We start from the raw sequence: 24,992 nt of genomic DNA, 5'->3' as shown, positions 1-24,992 counted from the left end.
AAAAATAAAGAACAGCAGAAGGAAAAAAAGAAGGGAAAGAAAAGTGTTCAAACATAACCGAAAGCTGCTTAGAATTCAGAGCACACGTTTGTCCCTGCACAAAGTGCAAGTCCTGAGCACAAGTCACGAATACGAGAATCACAATCACACATCACACCAGCGAAGGCTTAAGTGGGATACTAACAAGAAAATCAATGTCGGCTCTTTCTTCGGCACAGCAACGTGACATTTTAAACAATGGGACAGGAAGACGATGGTCAGGAGGGGAAAGGAGTAAAGACAAGCCGCTTCTGGCCCTATATTTTGGTCCTAGACCTTATTGTCATGGTGTGTGTACCAATTTTGTTGGTTGAGATTTTGTTTAATAGGTGCAATCTTTTTAAGTTTTCTAGTTAGTTCTTTTGTTTACATTGGTACCCAAAGTAGTCTAACCTCAACTGAAGATTGACTTGCTAATTTTATCTATGAAGCCTCAAAAAGTTTGTGTCAAATAAATTCTAATGGTGTATTGTGATGGCTTCATCCCATTTCATGTGATGATTTTCAAACCAGCAATGTTGATCAATTTAACACTTTTCCAGTAGTCCTTTTTTCTTATGTTCTTTAATTCTCAAATTTAGTTTTTTTTCTTGCCTATATATTCCCCATTACAAGAACGTGTTATGCTGTAAAGGCACACAGTTTTTTGAGTCCTGTGTGCTATTTTTTGGTTTTGGTATATACCGGCAAACAGGGAGAGGAGATTGCATCACCATTCCCTCATCTTAACGGTAAATTTTTCCCTCTAGTTCAATAGTTACATTGAGTGCATAAATCTAACAGATCTCTCCTTTCTTTTTTTTATTTTTGTATGTATTAATACCTCCTCCACCTGATGAAGAGGATAGATTCAAATCCTCGAAATGTTGTGTTAATATCTTTTGTAACATATAACGTTGGCAAATGTCCGAAATCCTGTTATCCATCCAATGTTAGTTTCTTGATTAAGTAAATAAGTATATTACACTGTTTGATCGTGCACAGTAATACGTTTTTTCTTGCTTTCATATGCCCAAACCAGCATCTTATGTGTCGCTAAGCTACTTTAAAAATAGTGTGATATTCTCTCATCTTTTCTTTACTCCACTACCCATTTTTAGCCTTTAATACTTCAACAGGTCTCACTGTAATATAATACATTCCTGAGAGTGATTTTGATTCTAGATTATGATTAGAATAGTAAACAATAAGAACACTGTACACCTGGGAGAAAGATAAACAGCTGATTTTATAATTGTCAAACAGTAGCATCAGCAGTGACTGTAATAGGCTGCATTTACAACTATGCTTCAGAACATTGCTGACTCGATAACTGTCCATCACTAGTTACTCAGTTGAATCACTAATTTACCTTTGGCTAATAGGCTACACTCCATACAAAGACCTGTAATTCCATCAGCAAATAGTCACTAGTTACCCTCAGCTAATAGTCACTAGTTACCCTCAGCTAATAGCCCAATAAAAATAGTTGTACAGTATTCTTCTCAAAACAGCTGAATAAAATGATATGCTTTTTGTGCAAGGAATGTATAAAGTATTATGTTGTATAGATGCTCGGAGCGGAATATGTCTGAGCAGCACCATGCCAACCAGGATTCTTTGGTAAGGAAAATAACATTTATAAACCATTTTTCTTACAAAAAAACTAAGTGGTATGCACCTAGTTTTTCAGTAAAAGATGTGTGAAATAGAAAATAAAAACATGTATTAATTATAATTAATTAATGTACAAGACAGACATGAAGCAATTCAATGTTGTATACAATTTAATTGGTGTAATGCATGCACTCATTGTAGATTCGTATTCATATCTATTTAGGTCCACATTTAACCCAATATCCGACAATCAACAGATATTCCATTGATTAGCATAATTTGCTGTTGTCACTTGCTACAGTATTTATATAATCAATAATCAACAAACCATGTGCTTTATGTTTATGATGAACAGCTCAATAACTTGATGCCGTTTGGTTGTTCCTGTATGTTAATTTTGGCAAAAAAATTAAATAAAAACTGTTTATCCGTTCATTATGAATAATACTATTTTTTTTGGCAGTGCTTAGTCTTGTTAAAAATCAAACTATCAGGGAAAATTCAAGTGCCGGTCTGAAGGTTAATATTTATCACCTCTTCTAACTGTGATAATGTTTATAAAACACTATTAACAGTTTTCAAACGAATCCCTGATCTCTTTCTCTGCTGCCCAAATATGTATAGTCTTACAAATGTTTATAGAAATATTTATACTTGCTAATGATTTCATTATAATAATTGATACAAACTTAAATTTCAATGAACATTGCCAAAAAAATGTTAGTTACTGTGACTAAACATGAATCTCTCACTTAGAGAATCCATTACATATATGTGGTAAGCTTGTTAAGTCAATTTCCTATTCAAGTTTAATTTGCTGTACTCTTAATAGTCTCCAACAAAAATAAAACATCAGATTTTGTTATTGAATTTTTGTTAATACAAAGGCTATCCAGAAAGTAGATTACGTTTCGCTCTGCAGCCGCTAGGAGCGAGACTATCACATCCATTTTGATGTCAGGGTGTTTCTCTCTTCAGTGGCTATCCAACTGTGCTGTTTTACAGGAGCAATTTGAAATGTGTGAAGTAATTGAAACCCAGCGAGTTGTGAAGTGCGGTTAGTAATACAGTTTTTGTTAACTAAGCACAATAAACCATTTGAGATTTAACTCTGTAAAGTTTATGGGAACGGTGTGATTGCTGAAGATGGAGTGCATCAAGTCAAAATATTTATTACACCTTTAAACATTGTTTTTTGTGTTGAAGATGAAGATTTTATTGGCTTTTCTTAGTTCAGTCACTACATTGAAAACACACAATCAAATACTTAAAAATTTTTATTTTTGAGGCCTCTCGATAGTGGGGCAAAATGTTGTGCAAATTTTGTCTCTAAAGTTGATAAGAAGATAAAAGAAGACCTCCAATTCACAATAACAAAATTCTCACTTAGTTTTCCTCAAATTTCAAGGAGTGTGTTACACGAAATTGTTACGTAGAAGTTACGTTACCATAAATTTAGTGCAATATGGGTAGCAAAAATGTTAACAGAAACCCATAAAAATCAGTGTATGGCTGCTTCATTGACATTTTTGGCCACTTACGTAAAAGATGGTGATTTTCTGTTCAATCGAATGATTACAGGAGATGAGACTTGGGTAAAGCGCGTGAATGGCAAAACCAAATTACAGTCTATGGAGTAGGGACACCATCGATGTATAATAGAACAGGATTGCTGACTGAAGGTGCGGAAACGCCACAAAAACGGTCCGTCAGCCACTGACTCCTCCCCCACCCCCATGTAGGCAAGAAGGCACGCCTACCCTCTGTTTACATACACTTGCTGTACATCTGTTTTGCAGTTTCCAGTTGTTTGGCTGGTTTTGTTTCAAGGTGCATTACTTGAAACATGTTAATTTAGTTTTTGATGCCATGAGCATTGGAAAGCAGGTTTTATATGACCACAATAAGGGTAAAAATTGTGGTTATGTCACATTGGACTATAATAGGCAAATAGATTCTCCTGAGACATTGGCTAGTGAGGCACTTAGGTTTCAAGTTGTTTCATTGACAGGTAATTTTAAGTGTGTAGTAGGATATTTTTATATTAATAAAATAAGCTCACACGTTCTCTCTAAACTAATAAAAACATGTATTTCAGAACTGTATGATGTACCTATTTATGTAGAAAATGTAACATTTGATGGTACATGTACGGACATATCTGCTATAGAAAACCTTGTTGTAAATTACCAGACAAACTTTTTTCATTTTAAAAACTGACAACGAGCACAGGAAAGTATGTATTATCTTAGACCCATGCCACATGGTAAAATTAGCAAGAAATACACTTGCAGAAAAGGGCAAAATGCAATCTGTAGATGGCGACGTTCATTTTAAGTTTATTCACAGAGTTAATACCTAACAAATAAAACAGTGTTTAAAATTTGCAAATAAATTGTCGAATAAATACATTAAGTTTACAAATTCAAATATTAATGTAAAAATTGCAGCTCAGACTTTAAGTTCGGGCGTAGTTAATGCTATTGACTTTCTCTCTAAGAAAAAGGATGAAGACTTTGTAGGAGCTGAGGCTACAATAATAATCCTAATGTTAACTAAGCAATTCCAGTAAGGAGACTTGTTTAGAAACAGAGTAAAAGTCTCTGAAAATAGTAATTGTTTAGTAATTTTCGTGATATCAGTCAAAGTTCTGAAATGAACTTTGCTCAAATTGAGAATTTAAGCACAATTGAACACAGTGGGAGACGCACAAGAGATAGACAAACTCAAAAGCGTAGTCAAAAATATTAGTTGATCATATCAAAAAAATAATATCTTGTGTTACATTAGTGGATTTGTCGCAAAACAATTGTTCTACAATTATATGTGAAGAATGTTGTAACTTACTTATGGTAAAAGTGTGTTAGATTTAAGCTCTTACACTCATTTCTCTGACTGTGTGTCTAAGGGAAAATTAATTACAGTCTCTTCCAATATTATGAAAATTTGTAATATTTTTTTACACCATTCTGATATATAATGAACGAAAAATAAATAAACTAGATACTAAACGTTTAACTACATTGGCTTGTAGAACACTAGCTGAAAATGTATTTAAAGCCATTCTTGTTACTATGATTATAGTGAAGATAGTTAAATTAGCTAAAGAAAAAAACATCAGAAGCTGTATTCGCCAGTCTTAGCATTCACCAAAAACTAAACAAATTATTTTTGGTTAGAAATGTATAAATAATTAATAGGCATTAAGTACATAGTTTTTATTTACGTTTGTAATATTACTTGCTAATAAATAATTTTTAAATCACTGTGTTACAATATTTTACCTTAATTATACGTTTCTAATAAGACAGATACATGCGATGTTATAGTTCCCGTTTAATAGTATTAAAATTACCCTGAAATCCAATTAGGTCAGAACTGTTCTCCTATTAATCCTTGCATTTGTATTATTTTGGCCTACAGACGAAGCAAAATAATAAACTTAGTGGTTTTTGTACTAAAGCTACTCAAAGAAAAAAAAGAGTTACAAACATGAAAAACCTATAAAACAGACGGAGTGCGTGACAAATGCCATAAGACGCTATACCTACATCGGGCTCTGTTGCCTACAGGGGATAGGGGGAGTGGTGGAGCAGCCGGACCATTTTACAGTACACGCAGCGCCTCATCCAGTTCTATTATAGATCGATGGGGGGCACACACACTCCTCCAAAAAAAATAAGGAAATGCATGCAAACATTATTGATCCAGAAGATTATGGCAACTGTTTTTTGGAACAGGAAAGGAGTTCTTCCCACTCATTTCTTAGAACATGGCACAACCATAAATTCTGCGAGGTATTGTGAAGGTATCTTGCAGAAGTTAAGAAGAGCAATAAGAAACAAGTTCAGAAGAAAGTTAAGTTCGAAAATTTTGTTTTTGCACAACAACACCTGATCACGTACGATAAATCAGACTTGAGAAGTCCTGATGCTTTAAGTGGAAAGTATTTCCACATCCACCCTACAGTCTAGACCTTGCACCCAGCAACTACCTTCTGTTTCCAGCAATGAAGACCTGGCTTGTGACGCAGTGCTTTAATGCGATGTGGAACTGCAGGAGGGTGTGACTACCTCGTTGAAGTCTCAGGCGGCATTTTATAATCCTGGAATTTCAAAACCATTTCTCCTAAATAAGTACCTAACTGTATGGTGACTATGTTGAAAATAGTATTTTAGTGTCACTTACAAATTTATATAATTCAATTTTTTTGTACTTTGGTTTTTGTTTATATCAAAGCATAATTTACTTTCTGGATAGCCCTTGTACTTTGTATAAGGTTTTTTATGAATAAAACATGTTTTAAACTTTAATCACAGCCTCAAAGATGCCCACAAAATCGATCCATAATGAAGGTACATTATGGTCAAATAATTGATGTTAGGCCATTTCCATGTCTACCCTTGAAGACAATAGTGACCGATGATGATTTAGATTAAATCTAAGCCTTCCAGATCAGCTGGTAGCAAGAGAATCTGGCTTACCACTAAAAATTTAAGCCACTCTGTGAGAACTTTATAATCTTCCGTATTTCAAAAGAGGCCAGACTCATTTGTCCTTTCATTCAATAACAATACCGTCTTAGCTGCAGAATATTAGTTTTCTAACAAAACTTATGTAAAAACACAATCCAAAAATTGTATGGAATAACTATTATATGGTTATATACATTAATACTGTTTTTTGTTCTTTAGGCCTCGTCTAGTGGAAATAGAAATATTTCATTTCGTGAGGCTGGCAGTGGTAAGTTTTCTTCTCGGCTATTTACTGTTTACTCCACATTTTGTAAAGTTACTTACAAACTTAAATTTTTAAATATCAAACTATCTTGTGTAATATATACAATACTATTGATGTAAGTAACTACTTAACTGTGCAGTCAGTGACACAGTGATCCTTAACCTCGAGCTGGTGGTGCCTGCTCCTGTACTGGCTCCCTTTATTATATATGACTTATCATTGTTGTCAGAATATTCCAAATAATAGTAATACATTATTTTCATTATAGTTTTCTTAGTTTCAAAGAAGGTTTCAGTGTTTGAATGTGCTTGATATGGGTTTTTTAATGTTTTATAACTTTGCAAAATCTTGTGCATATATGTGTGAAAGATTTATAAAAGTTCTAAAATAAAACATAGAAGCCGAATTTTATATTTACCCAAAATATGTATAGTTTTAGTGACTTTACTTAAGAAAAGTAAACATTTTTTAGCAGTTTTTGAACTTTTTCACAACATTTTTTAATATTGTATTTTCAGTTTTGTTGTACAATTTCTTTTACAACACTGAAATGCAACCTATATATGACATTATATATCATTGTTTGCAGGAAAATTCAAGGCATAATAATACTTACTTATTATTTTACTATAGCTTTTTTAGTCACAAAACATTGTACCTGGAACTTGTCTGATAAGGAAGCCAGTTCCAATTCATCTAATAGTTTTCTCAAATCACTCGATTTGTCTCTAAAATTGAGTATATCTTTATTGATCATATTACTAATAACCACAATAAGACATAAACTAAAAATAAATCAGAGACACCAAAACCTAAAGGGCCCCATACACCTGCGAGTCTAGCTCGCGAGCCGGACCCGCTGATTATTCACCATACACCTACGTATCTTGCTCGCCCAGTTGCAAACATGAGTTTTTCGAAGAAGGTTGCAGCTGCGGTCATAGTGTTAGATGAGCTAGGTGTATTTAAGAAGAAACGGAAGAAAAGGGTAATGTGGTCAAAGAATTGAATTGGTTACTAAATAGAAAGAGAATTAGTCACATGAATTTATTGAATTTTGTTTGGAATGATATTCGCCAAGACTATCAGAACTATTTAAGGATGTCAGCTGAAAGTTTTAACATGTTATTGGACAAGGTTAAACCGCTTATAACAAAAAAGACACTATACTGCGAAACGCTATATCACCAGAGGAACGCCTCACTGCTACTCTCCATTTTCTGGCCACCGGACGGTCTACATAATAAATGCTATCGGCAAATTTCGATACTCTTCAATAAATGTTGTTAAAAAATCAGGGCTCATAAATAACTTGGAGTCAGCCATGTTAACTCAAAACAAACAAAACACCTTACCCTTGGCGGAACGAATGGTGCGTAACGTTTGGCCTACAGTAGTGAAAACGGAATGAACAGATTTTTCGGTGGTGGGGGCACGAGTCCGATCCGTAATGCGCCATACACTGGCGAACTGATACTCGAGCCGAGCCGCACGGCAAGCAGTGGCGGATCCAGCTCGGCTCGCCTGAATTTGACTCGGCTCGGCTCTTTATTGTCCATACACTGACGGATTTGGTCCACTTCTAGGCGAGTCGAGCCAGGCTTGCGAGCCAGACTCGCAGGTGTATGGGGCCCTTAATAGTAGGGGAGCCTGGGATGCTAAATTTTCAGTGACTAAATGGGACCTATGGGATTGTGAAGACCAAGTCCTAAAACAAAAAAAAGTTCATGATAAGTTTTTCATTTTAGTGTGCAGGCGTATACAAATTTTCAAAAATGTAAAAAAAAACAGTTACATGGAAATACTTGGGCGTGTCAGACATTCATAATGTATACGTGCTATGTCTTTATGATAACCGAGCGATAATAGTCTGACGAGTAATTAGTGGAGGGTGGCTATAAAAGGGGTAGAAAAAAAAGTTATTCGGGCGTGTCAGATATTCAGAACGAATGTTCAGTAAACTCAAAAAGTGTCCTATTCAAATGACTGATGATTTGGACGTGGTCAAAAGTCATGGCAGATTTTTGAAAATGTAAAAGAAAATGCAGCTTTGAAATACTCGAGCGCGTCAGATATTTATACAGGCGGTTCAACTTGATACCCTAATCATTGTAAATGATAATCTGACAATAATGTGGAGGAATATTGTTAATGTGACAATTAAAAATTTTTTTTAATTATTTATTGATATAAAAATTAATACAAACATATTTAAAATAAGTACACATTTCACACTTACATCACTCATTATTGTAATGTATATAAAACTTATTGCATTAAATTCACAAAATTGTTTTAAGACACAACAAATAAATATAGACATTGCACATCAACAAGAACATGTTATTGTGATCAGCTGAGATGTCATTATGGCGGCAGATGGTGCGAGAGAGTGAAAGATAGAGAAAGAGTGAGAGGGAAACAGAGACACGGAGTGGGAAATAAATAGTTCTCAGCAGCTGTACGCTCCACACTATATTCATGGTTTTAGCTACCCCACCCTATGAAAATCGTCAGATTATATTTTTTCCGTAATCCTTCAATGATTTCCTTCAAAATAAAAAAAAGTGTAATCGCGCTCGAGTATTTCAAGGTGACGTATTTTTTTACACCTTTGTGACTTGCCTATTTCCTTATACCACGCTTAAATCGTTAGATTATTGAAATTTTCACTGTTCTACACGTTCTTAACTTACCTTGTCTACATCTGACGCGCACGAGTTTTTCTGAGGATCGATTTTTTTACTAGTCTGACGGTCTGCCCTCAACGCAGGCCCCTATATTAAAGGTTTATATATGGTAGGGGTATATTACAGAGTACGACGTTTCTCCCCATATAATTTTCTTACGCGCTCTAGTAACACAAAAATTCCCCGCTTGGGCTCCCTTACTACAATGACAGCAGACATAACTAACAAAACAGTCGGCCCGGTCAGTTGGTCTCAGTCAAAACGGTTTACAGCTTGCACAAGACGTTTCTTCTAACGATACAAAGAGGAATAAGGTTTAATTTATTGAGTAATAATATACTTCAATAATTGATAGCTTGATTATTCTGCCATCGATTGATACTCAGTTTCAAACCGAAATATTGGAAATATGCAAATAATAACTGATTTCCAAAACTGCTGCTTACTGCCGTATGTATGGCAGTGCCAGTTCCCTATTTAGAGGGTTATCAGGGACTTGCGCCAGAGGTCAAAAGAGTATAGTATGTGCAGGTGTAAATTACTCAACATTTTAAACATCATCTTCTTATAAGAATGGTCTTAAATAATAACCTTTTAAAATTTTATATGGTTTACAGCTCAACCTTTTGCTCCTTGCACCCATTAAAATGTTCTCTATGACTAATTGAGAACCATCTCCAGGGGATGTAGTAGTTCTCTGAATACGTGTCAAAATAGTTTTTTATTTCCAAACAAACAACACATGTTAAAACAATGTGTAAAGTGTGGTAGCTCATCTTTAATAGTTAAAGTAATATTAATACATCCCGGGAATGAATAGGGCACCCTGTATACTCATTATTTATGTATCTATACATAAAATGTTTCTTAAATCAAATTTTAAACTCAAGCAGTGTGTTTCTTCTTCCAAAATACATAAAAATGTCTCTTAAGAGAGTACGCCTATAGTTAGTTTAAGACACAGTTTTTTTATAGAAAAATCTATACTGAATGTAGATTAAAAACAATTAAGATTCAAAAGTCATCATATATGTTTTTACAATTCATTAAGATTGAGACACTACAATTTAAATTTCTATATAGTGAAACATTTATAGATTTGATACAAATTTATATTTATAACGCAGTTTTAAACTTTAGTACCATATTAAAACAGAGCACCTCAGAGGTGTGGCTGGCAGCATACTCATGTACCTCATTAAAATATACCCTAAAATTCTGTTTTTTTTGTCTGTTCCTGAGGATGTGGTTTTTGAAAAAATATTTTATACCATACAAACGTTTATACAAGGTAAAGTCAAACAGTTCTGGAATAATTAATTATGTTCATCCAGCGATTCACTGAAGGAGACTTACTCTTACTTTTCCTGTAGTGAAAACACTAATCCTTTGCCACCTCTTTCCACTAAAAGTTGCAAATTGTTTCTGACTAAAAGTAGTGTTTGTCAAATTTGGAATTTTTGCTTTAGGGTAGCATGTTTTTATGTTTTTGCTTTTGAAACCATCATATGTGGTTCAGGATGAAAAAGGACATTTATGTCCTCTTGTATTGTTACCAGGTAAAGGTAAAATAAGGATCATCTTTGATCGTTTCTCAAATTCTTGTGGAAGAGGATTCAATTATAAAAACAGTAATGTATGAGTAGCATGAGTATTCTTATGAAGATCATAAACATCAATTCAAACATGACCTTGAAAGTAAATGCACCTCCACTTCCATTGCTGATGACAATGTTGATGGTGTTTGAGAAACGAACACACAGACAGTTAACGGACTGTTAATATCAATAGTATTAGCACTGAACTCACATTTAATTGATTTCTAACTTGGAATTACGTATGGGATTGTTCACAGCATTCTTCATGATGTTTTGAAGTAATATAATTTTTCACATGGTATAAAATGTTATACTGTGAACAAAAATTTTAGAGCGAATATGTTTATATATGACAGATGAAAACTAGCGTTTCTTTAAAAAACTTCCTTGTTATGGCACTTCCCTACACAAATTATAAGTTCTACTGCCATTTGTTTTAACGGTTTAAGTCCTGTGATATCTGCTCTTCTATAAGATCCAGAAATTACTCATATTTTCTTAAATGCTTGAAAATATTGTGTAAAATTTTAAAACTTTTTTTATATTTATTGACTGCATGTATAATGTATGCACAGTAATTGAAATAACCCAAATTCAGTTTTTTACTTTGCAGTTACAACCACACACAGCTACAATTATTACAGTTGACATTAATTTTACACTAGTTAAAAAGTTCGAAATACGAATACAGAGTAAAGAAAGATGCACTAAAATGTACCCTTTTAATCCCTGTAAATATATAGCGTCAACTACCGACATCCATATAGTGCAGACGTGCACTTTATATTATTTTACTAGCTACCTATTTTACCAAATGATTTGAATTTCTACAGACTTGTGTAAAAAGATGTATTGCATCGAAATAGTTCGTAAAGCTTTGACTTTGTATTTTGTCAGTCTGTGATGTAGAAATTGCAATTCATCTCAGCTGACTGCTCATTGATTGTCTTGGAAGTCTCTCGTAATTGAAAATACACCAATTACTAACTTGGTTGCAAGTGGCGTGGATATGGAAAATACATTTTTAGCTATATGGTTTTCACCAATAAAACTGAACTTTTAATCGTATATACGTATATATATATGTATGTATTCAAGATATTATTTTGTTTTTGACGTGACAACGTCTTAAATTAGGTTGCGGCTCGGAGTGACTCATGAAAAAGTGTAACGCCCGGTAACGTTACGATGCCCGTACAGTGGGTCCGCCGCACGGGATAAAGCAGATAACTGTGGGTCCGCCGCACGGGATAAAGCAGATAACTATGTTTATTCGTGAAAATGTGTAACGCCCGGTAACGTTACGATGCCCGTACAGTGGGTCCGCCGCACGGGATAAAGCAGATAACTATGTTTATTCGTGAAAATGTGTAACGCCCGGTAACGTTACGATGCCCTTACAGTGGGTCCGCCGCACGGGATAAAGCAGATAACTGTGGGTCCGCCGCACGGGATAAAGCAGATAACTGTGGGTCCGCCGCACGGGATAAAGCAGATAACTGTGGGTCCGCCGCACGGGATAAAGCAGATAACTGTGGGTCCGCCGCACGGGATAAAGCAGATAACTATGTTTATTCGTGAAAATGTGGAGTGCTTAGATTCGTCATTTACAACAACTACAACAATAAAGGTAAATAATTGTACACTGATATTTCATTATCGTAAACTATGATTGATTGATTAATTGTTAGATTGACACAAAAGTTGAGAAACTGAGTTTATAGGTTATGTCATACTATTGACAAATGTTGATAGTGTTAAGTAAATTATTAGTTTAAATCACTCTGCAATCAATCGTAATTCATTCGATTGAGAAGAAACAGCGCGTATTGCTAGTCAAACATTAAAATAACAAATTATAACCTCTAACCTGTCATAACAGTGCGACCAAACAAACGAACTAAACCGACCAATCACCACGCGCGGAGTTAGAATTTAACTGTGTTTAGCAAGAATTTCAAATTCCAATTTTAGTAAATGTTTTATTCAACTTTACCATTTACAATAACAAATTTTAATTAATTTCAAATTTATTTAGCAAAAATTTGAACCTTAGATCTGAATAAATGTTTTGATTTTCAAATTGATTCTTTAAAATTACAAATATTAAGAAAAAGTGGCATATATAAGAAAACTTGATTTAAACTGTGTTGAGCAAGAATTTTAACATCTAATTTAAGTAAATGTTTTAATTTTCAACTTCATCATTTACAATTAGAAATTTAAATTAATTTCAAATTTATTCAGCAAAAATTTGAACCTTCGATCTGAATAAGTGTTTTGATTTTCAAATTGATTCTTTTAACATTAAAAATTCATCCATTCAATTTCAAATGTTCAACAGGAATCACCACTCTCAAAACAATGGAAACGGACGAGCAAATGCCTTCAACGTCCAGTACATCAATGGAGACGGAGGATATCGTGCCGTCAACGTCTGCAGTACCATTCGTTGTTCCACACACCACCTCTACCGCCAGAACGAATGCTCAGCGACAACGTGAGTACAGACAACGTCAAGCATTGACCAGAACTCCTGAACAAGCAAGAGCCTTTGCAAAAGCGGCCGCGGAGAGGCAACGCAGGTTCAAGCTACGTCAATCTGCTAACATAGCCCTCACCAGCGGTACGTCAGAGTCACCTGCTTCAACGTCCTGTTCTGTGGTGGAGAGAACAAGCGTTCCTGTCGTGGCGGAGAGAAGGAGCGTTCCCCTAACTAACGCTCAACGGCAACGTGCATTCCGACAACGTAGAGCTGCATCTTCTCGGACTGATGTACAACCGAATTAAAATTTGTGCAATTCTTATTTTCATTCAATTCCTTGTTCCTATTGTGCAATTTAATAATATTCATATCAATAAATATTCTACCGAGAAAAAGACGTTGTCACGTAAAATCTTCGCCCGTAAAACCGACTTTACAGGCAACCATAATTTTTTTTCATATTTTTGTGAACTAGATTTAATAAAAAGTAAAAATTAGCTTGATATCTTAAAACTAGCCTAGTTATGAGTTGTTTGCCAAACTCAATACATTTTCTCTAAAATGGCTTTGGATTTTTGTCACATCACGTGATACAATGGCCGGGGTTAAAAGGATTATCATAATGTTTGATAAATTTCAAATATTTTTTACAAATTAATTATAATTACACAAAATTAGTTATTGTAGTGGTTATAATAATAATGTTATAATACCTAAACCATTGTGAAATACTAATATAATATACAGTAGACTCCCTCTCGTTCGGCTTCGTTTGGTTCGGCCGCCGGATGGTTCGGCCGGCCACCTGAGTATGACTCACGTGCGTATCTGCTGTGTTCGCCGACGCCGCGACTAGCGACAGGTCGTGACAAGTTTATCTAGCTCATTCGCTCATTCCTTTGTTTAAATAGGTCAGTTGTCTTCTGTATTTAATCGAGTTGAGATGTATAGTACATGTAGAGTTGTATTCTTTCCTTGAGTGAACGTTTGTGTGTGTAGTGTATTGTTGCGTGTGTGCTGCTGTTTTGGATTTATTTTCGTGATGAGTGTTAAACGTAAGCGTACTTTTGTGACAATAGAACAACGGTTGAAAGCACTAGAGCGTTTAGACAAAGGTGAATCGCTTCAAAATATTTGTAGGGAACTTGGAGTAGGTAAAAGCACGGTAAACGATTGGCGTCGAAACAGAAAATCAATTGAGACGTTTTGTACCCAGATTGAAACAGATAAAGTTCTTGCATCTCGTTGCACTTTAAAGAAACCTAACAATGAGTTAGTTGATGATGCTCTTTGGTTGTGGTTTTTGCAAGAACGTAGAAGAGGAACGCCAATGAGTGGCCCCATTTTACAAGAAAAAGCTGTTATCCTACACAATAAACTTCAAGAGAAAGGAACATTTGTGGCAAGCGATGGTTGGCTTTCACGCTGGAAACATAAGCACGGCGTTCATTTTCTTGGAGTGTACGGTGAAAAGCTATCAGCAGACCCGGCAGCCACAAGTGAGTTTACAAAAAAACTAGAAAAAGTTATTGCCGACAATAACTTAAGCCCAGAACAAGTATACAATGTGGATGAAACTGGGTTAAACTTCAAACTTTTACCTCGAAAAACATTGGCTACGGCGAAAGAAAAGTCTGCTCCTGGCTTTAAAGTAAGCAAGGAAAGAATCACAGTGGCTCTTTGTTCCAATGCTTCAGGCACCCACAAACTACCTCTGTTTGTCATCGGTAAGTCAGCAAAACCCAGGGCATTTAAAAACTTGGACATGTCAAAGCTACCAGTGTACTACCGGTCACAGAAATCGGCTTGGATGGATTCTCATTTATTCAAAGAGTGGTTTATTTGTGAGTTCGTGCCTAAAGTAAAAAGTCATTTGTTGAGTTTGAAACTTCCTGTAAGCGCACTTCTTCTTCTCGACAATGCGCCTACCCACCCGGATGAACTGACATGTGAGGGTGAGACTGGAATAAAACTGTATTTTCTGCCCCCCAATGTGACAAGTCTCCAACAGCCAATGGATCAGGGTGTCATTGAATGTGTTAAAAGGAAATACCGGAGAAAGCTCCTTTCAGAAGTTCTATTCAAGCTAGAAAACGATGAACAAACAGACCTAATCCAAGTGTTAAAAACAATCAACGTGAAGGACGTCATTTTCATGGTGGCTAAGGCCTATGATGAAGTAACAGCCTTGACAATAACAAAGTCATGGAGAAAAGTCTGGCCAGACTTTGAAAAAGCCTTTGAAAAGGACGGAAATAATCTTGGTGTACCCGACCTTGAACATGAAACAGAGGAAGGGGTAGAAATCCTAAGTGACTTAATGTGACTGCCTCACACTGAAGACATTGTGGAACAAGATGTTTTGGAGTGGTTGACCGCTGAAAAGGAGCTCGATAATGAAGTTTTGAATGATGAAGAAATAGCTCAGTCGGTTTTACAGCGTCAAGATACCCAAGACGTAGAAGAAGAAGACGATGTTGACGGTGAGGTAGACGACGAGGGTCAAATGAGTCACGCAGAGGGGGTGGCAGCCCTGCAACTGGCTACAACCTATATTGAGCAACAGACGACTTCTACAACACTCGACGTCATGTTTTTTGAGGAAGTGGCATGAATATGCAAGGAAGAAAGCTATTGAAGAAAAAGTGCAACGAAAAATTACTGATTTCTTTTAAACCCTTTTATACAGTAGAAAATTTTACTTTTATAACCATGTACATACTGTAAATTTGTGTTTGTAAATCTTTAGTTTTGTGAGGTTTTATTTTCGTTATTTTGAGTGTGATAAATAGAAACTTTGAGTTTCGAATACAGTACGTGTTTACAACTCCAACTTCCAGTGGTAAGTTATAAGTTAGCACTTACCCTAGGCCTAGTTTAGTTCATTTGCTACATAAAACTCTTAAAATACTATTTGCACATGTTTCACAAATATTTACAGACTGTATGACGATCGAAAGTACGTTTTAGAAGTTAAAACTGTCTTATTTTTGCTAACTTCGGATAGTTCGGCCATTCTTTAGTTCGGCCGGGGGTCCGGTCCCGAGGTGGCCGAACGAGAGGGAGTCTACTGTAAGAAGATAATATTTCACCATTATTGTGTTGTGAAATGCATGTGTACAGCAGCTGATTGTCACAAGCAAGTTTTTCTGCTTGTAGCGACAGTTGGGCTATTGAGAGTGTGCCCAGACTGGCAAAAGAAAAAAAGCTTGAGCTGTTCTGGTACCGGATGCCATGAAATACAAGCTGTACATTTTATCACACCAAAAACATAGTCCCATGTTTGTAGAAGCAATATTTATTTTTAAACCAACAATGTAATGCGTTGTTATGAGATGCTGCAATTTATTCCGCTTAAAACGTTTAGAGTTAATTTTAATTAGCGAAGTACTTCACTTACAGTGTATAATATACATTATTTTTTTAAAGCCTTGGATATATTATGTATAACAAATTGAAATTAAAAATCAATAAATAATTGGAATTAAAAGGCAAACTTTAGTATTTTATCCTCAAAACTAAGAATTAAATTATTTTGAGTTGGTTGGCCAAACAAAAAATGATGGGGGGGGGGAGCTTGGTGGGTTTATTAATTATTATGAAGGAATAGTTAATTGTTTGAATTCAATTTTTAGAAACTCTCTGCTGATTAATTTAAAGAATTTCCTATACAGCAAACAATATTGCAACAACTAATTCATTCAACATAATTTTGTATTAAAATTAACTGTTTTTTTTAATGTAACTAATAAAAAGCAGACAGTTTCCAGTATAAATTGATATTGGAAACTGTATATTTATTATTAGTTACTTTGAGTTTCATATTTTCCAATTGCTCCAAGAATCTTTCATTTTGCTTTTTTAGTTTCATTGTAATTGTTCTTATATTTACTTTTTAAGGTGGCTTTTATAAAATATAAAAAGGGCAGCAAAAGAAAAAGTTGTTATACATGAAGTCTCTTTGTTCTGCTCTATAAAAGAAAAGATTGTAATGATCATACAACTGTAGCATAGCTCAAAATGTTGCTTATATTTTATGGTTGTGTGTTTTCAATAAATCACTATAAAATTGAATTACCCAGTACTCTTTAGTCTCGTTTTATATAATCACTCATTTTAAATTGTACCCTTTTTTAAGATGGCAGCTGTATTTCAAAATCCCTTCTGAAATTGTTTTTAAATAGGTGTAGGCAGTCAACCCATTTAGACAATCTGCGATTTGATGTTATATTCTAAATACAATAAAAGATTTAACAATATAACATTTTGTAAATTATCTTGAATTTTTCAACAAATAAAAGTGCCCTATGGGTTGTGTGATATATTAGTTTCTTAAATTTAAACCGGGAATAGCTATACTTAGTTTATATTATCTTATAGAAAATGTGCGATAGTTTGGTGGTGGTAGTGGACCTCTGCACTCAGTAGACAATGTGACTTCTACTGAATCCTCACATGACACAACCTCTGGATTTTTAAGAGTGAAAAATCCTTATGTCATTGGTTTTAGTTGTGTTGTTAAATATCTGACACAGCCTCTTTGCTTACACTGGGTAGTTTTAAATATTAAATCCAACACAAAAAACAAAGTGAGTAAATAGTAGATACTATTTTAGTATCATACGCTTTTTTGCCTATTATGAATTATTGTAAAACGTAGAGTTAACACTTTTGAACTATTATACATTATACAAATTTTCATTATTTTGACTGTACCTCCATAAGACACCTATTTTATGGAGTTATACCAAAGGCAAGTCATAAAGCAATGTTTCTATATTTCCAGACAAGATGTATAGGCAAGTTCATCAGTAATTTTCTGTCATGCCATCTGGAAGAATATATCACATCACAGAGTACACTTATACCACCTTAGTGAAACTGGCATCCCATTATCTCTGTACGATAACCGTATTGGACATCATAGTCTTTGCCTGTCCCAGGTGGATGGAGAACTGGGTGTAAGATACAAATAGTCAGTTTCTCACTTTATTTTTTTTTTTTTAAGATGAAATGTCACCATTGGGTAACAAAATATTCACTGCTGTAGAAATCGTATAACTTTATATACACTATAAAGTTCCCAAACTCAATTTAAATATACACCCAGCACGCTCACTGGTGAGAAATTTGTTTTATAGCAGTTGGTGTTACTCCTGAGAATAGAGTATTTGTAGTGTTGGTATCATTCAGTTATCATTGATTACTTGTGAAAACTGTTTTCATGTATCCGCAAGTTAACCTTCTCGATTGAAATAAATTATAATTAGTGATCAGGGATCAAACCTTGAATTCTATATTTTGCTCCAAAAGTCACTTTGTAAGACTCTTGAGTTGTTAATTCATGCTTATGGAGACGAGGTGATGAAGAAGAGTTAAATTTACAAATGGTACAAACGTTTTCATGAAGGTCGTGTAAGCATTGAAGATGACTCTTGTAGCAGACAAACTTCAGCAGCAACCAGTGATGAAAACACTGAGCGAGACTCTTGTAGTGGACAAACTTCAACAGCAACCAGTGATGAAAACACTGAGCAAGACTCTTGTAGTGGACAAACTTCAACAGTAACCAGTGATGAAAACACTGAACGAGACTCTTGTAGCGGACAAACTTCAACAGCAACCAGTGATGAAAACACTGAGCGAGACTCTTGTAGCGGACAAACTTCAACAGCAACCAGTGATGAAAACAGTGAGCGAGACTCTTGTAGCGGACAAACTTCAACAGTAACCAGTGATGAAAACACTGAGCGAGACTCTCTCTTGTAGCGGACAAACTTCAACAGTAACCAGTGATGAAAACAGTGAGCGAGACTCTTGTAGCTGACAAACTTCAACAGTAACCAGTGATGAAAACACTGAGCGAGACTCTTGTAGCGGACAAACTTCAACAGTAACCAGTGATGAAAACACTGAGCGAGACTCTTGTAGCGGACAAACTTCAACAGTAACCAGTGATGAAAACAGTGAGCGAGACTCTTGTAGCTGACAAACTTCAACAGTAACCAGTGATGAAAACACTGAGCGAGACTCTTGTAGCGGACAAACTTCAACAGCAACCAGTGATGAAAACACTGAGCGAGACTCTTGTAGCGGACAAACTTCAACAGTAACCAGTGATGAAAACACTGAGCGAGAACAGCAAGTTGTACGAGCAAACAGTAGACTAACGATTGACAAAATTGCACTTTAGGTAAATGTATCACATAGTAGTGTCCACGGCATCCTTTATGTTCATTTGAGCATGCATCAATTTATTTGTGAGCAGTTCCTAAAATACTGACTGATGACACCACAAAGAAAATGGAATGTTAACAGCTGGTAGGGCCAATGCAAATCTGGATATTTTTTCTAAATTGTAGCTGGTGTTAAAACATAGTGGTTTCCCTATGAGCCTCAAACAAAACATCAGTTCTTTGAATAGAAAATGAAAATATTTCCTAGGAAAGAAAGATCTCACTCCAAAAAAACCAAGAGAAGTGCTGTGCTGGAAGTATTTTTTGACTACAAAGGTTTAATTCGTTACAGGTTCATTCTAGAGAGACAAACAGTGACCAAAGAACTTTATGTGGAAATTCTTAGGTGCCTAAGAGATGACATCAGGAGGAAATGCTGTGAAACATGTGTGAGAAACAATTGGTCGTTGTTTCATGACGCCCAACCCAATTATCTAGCCAAGAACAGTGTTACCAAACTAGAACATCCACCCTACTTGCCTGACCTGGCGCTGAATTCTTCCTGTTCTCGTGGCTGAAAACATTGTTGAAGGGAAAACGTTTTAAAGAACTTTCACCTAATGATTTCCAGACGTGTTTGGAACTGCTGCATGGATTTTGGGAAAAGTGTAACATTGCAGGAAGAAATTATTTTGGGGGAAAATAGATTTATAAGTTTGTAACAAACTTTGTTTAATATATATACAATTCAATTGTTTTGGCAATCATAAAAAATAAGAGCTCTGTCATGTCATAGTAGCACATTCACCCGGCAAGTGAGAGATCCAGGTTCAAGTCCCGGCGGAGCAAGTACTTTTTGTGATTCAATGTTTATTGAAATTAAATTCGGCTATTGCCATTTATGCAAATTTAATTAGTGTATATATATATATATATACATATATATCCAACTTTTTGACTCTACCATATAAACATAACAAATCAATAATTTTCTTAAAGTGCAATATTGTTTAGGAAACAAGGCAATTTATTAAATAAAAATCTTTAAAAATTTATTATATAACATGCAAAAATTTAGAGTCCATACCCCAGAAAAGATAATCGGCTGGGTCTGGTCATATACCGTCACCCGGCCCCCATACAAGTGGCGAGGTTGGCCGGAGTCACGATAAACATTTTTCAAAAAACCAGTCGGGCCTGTATAGGCCCTTGGCGGTCTACCACTACTCATGACAAGAACTATATTATATACGTCTTTGGCACTAAATGGGTTAAAAATGTCAATCTGTTTTAACTGTACAAAAATTGTTTTAATTCATATTCTTAGTAATAATTTAAGTATAAAGTCCATTAAATAGATATTTCCTGATAGTTTTGTATTTTTATAAGATTGTGATCATTGATATGGTTTATCTTAATGGCTATGTAATACAATAATGATTTTAAACTGTTATGAATTTTTTGTTACTCTGTTATGTGACTCAATTTTTCAGATCAGCTTTATTGGGATCGGAACAAAAGAACTCCTGTAAGTCATTATTTCGGAAAATGGAAAAGAAGAAAATGTGCAGAATGTGAATTTATTACAAGAGATCCACAAAAATGGAAACTGCATCACGAAATATATGAACACAAGTCAAAAAAATCAAAACCCATGTTAATATTCAGCTGTAAGCTCTGTTCATATAATGCTACAACAAAATCACTGCTGCAGCAACATGTGATGTCGAGACACAACTTTGGATTCGAACCTATTGATTGTCCATACTGCAAGTTCCGCTCCTTATGTATCTCTGAAACTGAAGCTCATATAAGAAAGAAACACAGTGATGTTAGGGTATTCTCAAATTTTTCTCATTGAGACTCTGAAGTGAAATATTAAGTGAAAAAATAACATATTTATGTTGTTTAGTTATAAATATAGCTTTGTACAAACTATGAGGAAACTGTATTACATTTTTATAGAAAAGGAATTAAAGACAATATATTGGTATGAATTAAGATACTCTGTTCTGATGGCTATAAATGTAGCTTTGTACAAACTATGAGGAAACTTGTATTAAATTTGTATAGGAAAACAATGAAAGACAATATATTGGTAAGATTTAATATACTCTGTCCTTAGGGCTATAAACATAGGTTTGTACAAACTATGAGGAAACATGTATTACATTTGTACAGAAAAACAATGAAAGACTGTTGAATATATTAGTATGAGTTAATATATTGTCCTGGTGGCTATAAATATAGGTTTTTACAAACTATGAGGAAACATGTATTACATTTTTATAAGAAAAGAGTGAAAGACAATATATTAGTATGAATTAATATACTCTGTCCTGAGGGCCAAGACTCTTGCAGTATAACCCATATTCATAGAACCCTAGTGCTCTCACACGCACACTTACAGACTACTCTGTTGGTCTTTGAATCGTCATTTGTGTCTCCAACATGTTATAACCAGTGATATTTCTCATTTTATTCACTATAATTCATTATATGTGGTATATAAACCTTCATACTTATGATATTAATTGTAATGAGACACCTGGAAATTTGCAATAGATACCCCTATAAGGTATACAGATAATCTATTGAAAAACTTTGTTGTTCGAATAAAACATGTTTGAATAGTATTTAGCTATTGTGCATATCCTTATTAATACCCTTGACTACCATGCTAATGGAGATTAAAAATATTGAAGCATATTTGCAAACTAACCAAAATAGATACAATAATGTTATTGTGCAATTCGTTTTTATTTTGTGATATACATATGACTTTAATTTTTAATACAGTATCTAGGAAATTTAAATGACAGTAATTATAAAAGGTTCTGGTTTATTTTTTTCACTTTTCGACAAAACCGTAACTTTAAAAACTCACAAGCCAAGAACATAATCCAATCAATATGTCTTATTTATGTATGTTTATATTTATGCATGTATCACTATTCACAATTTAAGTTATCCGACAGGCTTCCAGATACTTTTTGTATAATCAGCTCCTCAATTATGCCAAAGACTAAAGTGACAGTTAGATATAGTGGATGGGACAAGAAATAACACAAGTCATGGAGTATTGAATTCTGATAATACTATTTCTTACCTGAAACAATGTCATCTGACTATCACATTGATCATTCCCCTATAAGGTATAGGAAAAGAATCGGCCTGATAAGAACCAGCTGTAGAACTTTGACCTTAGAGCTTTTACTATCTTGTTTTTTATTGCAGTATAATGGAAGATATCTCATTTTAAAAATTTACTCAAAACACATCAAAACGCTTACTAGATTTTTCAATATTTGTATTGGTTACTTTGAAAAAGTCAGATTTTTAACTTTATAGTTTTAATACTCAAAGAGTATACAATCTACAAAAATCTATTAATATTTGGATGCTTATTTATCATATACAAGATTTTCACAAAAGTACTCCGGGGTTTTGAGGTTAAATACCTTAATCTATTACTGTTAATAAATATAACTCACTAGCATGGCAACTCAGACGTGCTGGCCAGGACATAGGAAGAGCTAGAATATCATTTCGTTGTGTGCCATGCCACTAATGGGACCCATATTGAAATTTACTCAATTATACCAAAAATCTTGGATATATTACATTTAAAATAATTATTGTAACACATTACGTTTCTTATTTGGTTAAAATATTTAACATCAAAACCCTGGAGTTCTTTTGTGGAAATCCTGTATTTAAAATGAGACCTTTCTCTTAATTATATTTCCAAAAATAAATGCTCAAAAGTGTTAGAAGTTTAATATTGGTCTAATGGTGTAGTACTTAATCTTTTCACTACAACCAGGTTTTAATATGTTTCCCTGGAAATGTAATTCAGTAAAATTACATAATTAATAACATTGTTTAAATATGATTAAACTTACATCCATGCATCCATTTCATACATACTTAGTCTCAAATGTGCATTATTTCTTAGTATTCAGAGCCACCTTTATTTTCTGTTATAAGTTTGTTTAGAGTAATGTGTATACTCCTTGTTTAAATATGATTAAACTTACATCCATGCATCCGTTTCATACATACTTAGTCTCAAATGTGCATTATTTCTTAGTATTCAGAGCCACCTTTATTTTCTGTTATAAGTTTATTTAGAGTAATGTGTATACTCCTTGTTTAAATATGATTAAACTTACATCCATGCATCCGTTTCATACATACTTAGTCTCAAATGTGCATTATTTCTTAGTATTCAGAGCCACCTTTATTTTCTGTTATAAGTTTATTTAGAGTAATGTGTATACTCCTTGTTTAAATATGATTAAACTTACATCCATGCATCCGTTTCATACATACTTAGTCTCAAATGTGCATTATTTCTTAGTATTCAGAGCCACCTTTATTTTCTGTTATAAGTTTATTTAGAGTAATGTGTATACTCCTTGTTTAAATATGATTAAACTTACATCCATGCATCCGTTTCATACATACTTAGTCTCAAATGTGCATTATTTCTTAGTATTCAGAGCCACCTTTATTTTCTGTTATAAGTTTATTTAGAGTAATGTGTATACTCCTTGTTTAAAGTTTGTTTTTGGCAATGGAAGATTCGTGAAGGCAACAGGATTTTTTAATGTATTTGGCATTGTTCAGTGAAATCAAAATAATCAGTAATATGAATATTCAGTAACAAAAACTAATCTATATTGTAAGATCTGCTATCTGATCTCTTTTTCAGGTAAATAACTAACCTAACACTTAACTACAATCTAGGTTAAGATGAACAAATCACCAAAGTATTCTAACATGCATTGGTCAGTAATTACAACAAAATAGTATACCATGTAGGTCTCAGTACATGTGCTCATAAAAAACAACTACTGACTACTGAATCTACTTGAGGAGGGGATCAGATTTGCAGATCTCGAAAAGTAGTGCTACTGATATTTTGTATCTCTAATTCATGTTTAATGTATGAAAAGATCTTATTATTCTCACATTATGTATCTATCTTTGTAAATGGCATAAAAGGTATAAATTATCAGCATCATGCATATGACATGCATATGATGCATCAATGACTAGAGCTAAGCACTACTGCCGGAACAACAATCTGATTTTCAATGCATCCAAAACCAAATGCATCATATGGGGAAGACATAAAGATTATGTATCTTTGCCACTGGACCTAGAACAAGTGCTCTCTACAAAGCATTTGGGTGTCACAATTGACAATCGTCTCTCATGGAATCAACATGTAGACATAATGTGTTCAAAACTCAGCACAGCTCTTTTTGTTTTAAAGAGAGTTAAACACATTTTAGCACACCAGAAGCTACTAGAATCGCTTACTTTGCGCTTTTTGAGACACATGTTCGCTACAGCGAGTCCTAGTTATGCAGAAGCGTGCAGTGCGAATCATGGCTGATTTAAATCCTCAAGATAGCTGTAGAGATGCTTTTAAGAACTTGGGCATACTCACAGTGGTGTCTATTTACATTACGGAGGTAATATTACTGGCTATCAGACAAAACTGCTTGAGGAACCGTGATATCCATGAACGCCAAACAAGACATGGCAATGACTTCAATCTGCCAGCCCACAGATCAGCTCTATTCGCCAAGAAGCTAACCTATGCAGGTGCCAGGTTGTACAACATGCTACCAGGAGAACTTAAGAACCTTGGCCC

General features: G+C 34.5%; 1 protein-coding gene across 4 annotated transcripts in view; it reads left to right on the top strand.

Moving 5' to 3' along the window:
• The window catches only part of LOC124359862 (zinc finger Y-chromosomal protein 2-like), a 57,252-nt gene that overhangs the window by 27,804 nt on the left and 4,456 nt on the right, over positions 1 to 24,992 (top strand). For 2 of the 4 annotated variants that reach the window (XM_046812965.1, XM_046812964.1), the window contains exons 5-6: positions 1,590 to 1,641; positions 6,330 to 6,378. In XM_046812965.1, the coding sequence (XP_046668921.1) occupies positions 1,590 to 1,641; positions 6,330 to 6,378 (101 nt within the window). Of the gene's footprint in view, positions 1 to 1,589; positions 1,642 to 6,329; positions 6,379 to 13,007; positions 13,471 to 20,817; positions 21,961 to 24,992 lie in introns of those variants that run through there. The other 2 variants (XM_046812967.1, XM_046812966.1) reach the window with 2 other exon arrangements.

This window comes from Homalodisca vitripennis, chromosome 4, assembly GCF_021130785.1.
Source record: "Homalodisca vitripennis isolate AUS2020 chromosome 4, UT_GWSS_2.1, whole genome shotgun sequence".
Taxonomy (NCBI): Eukaryota; Metazoa; Arthropoda; class Insecta; order Hemiptera; family Cicadellidae; genus Homalodisca; species Homalodisca vitripennis.
Note: the sequence above shows the minus strand (reverse complement) of the source record. Positions and strands in the feature narration are given on the sequence as shown.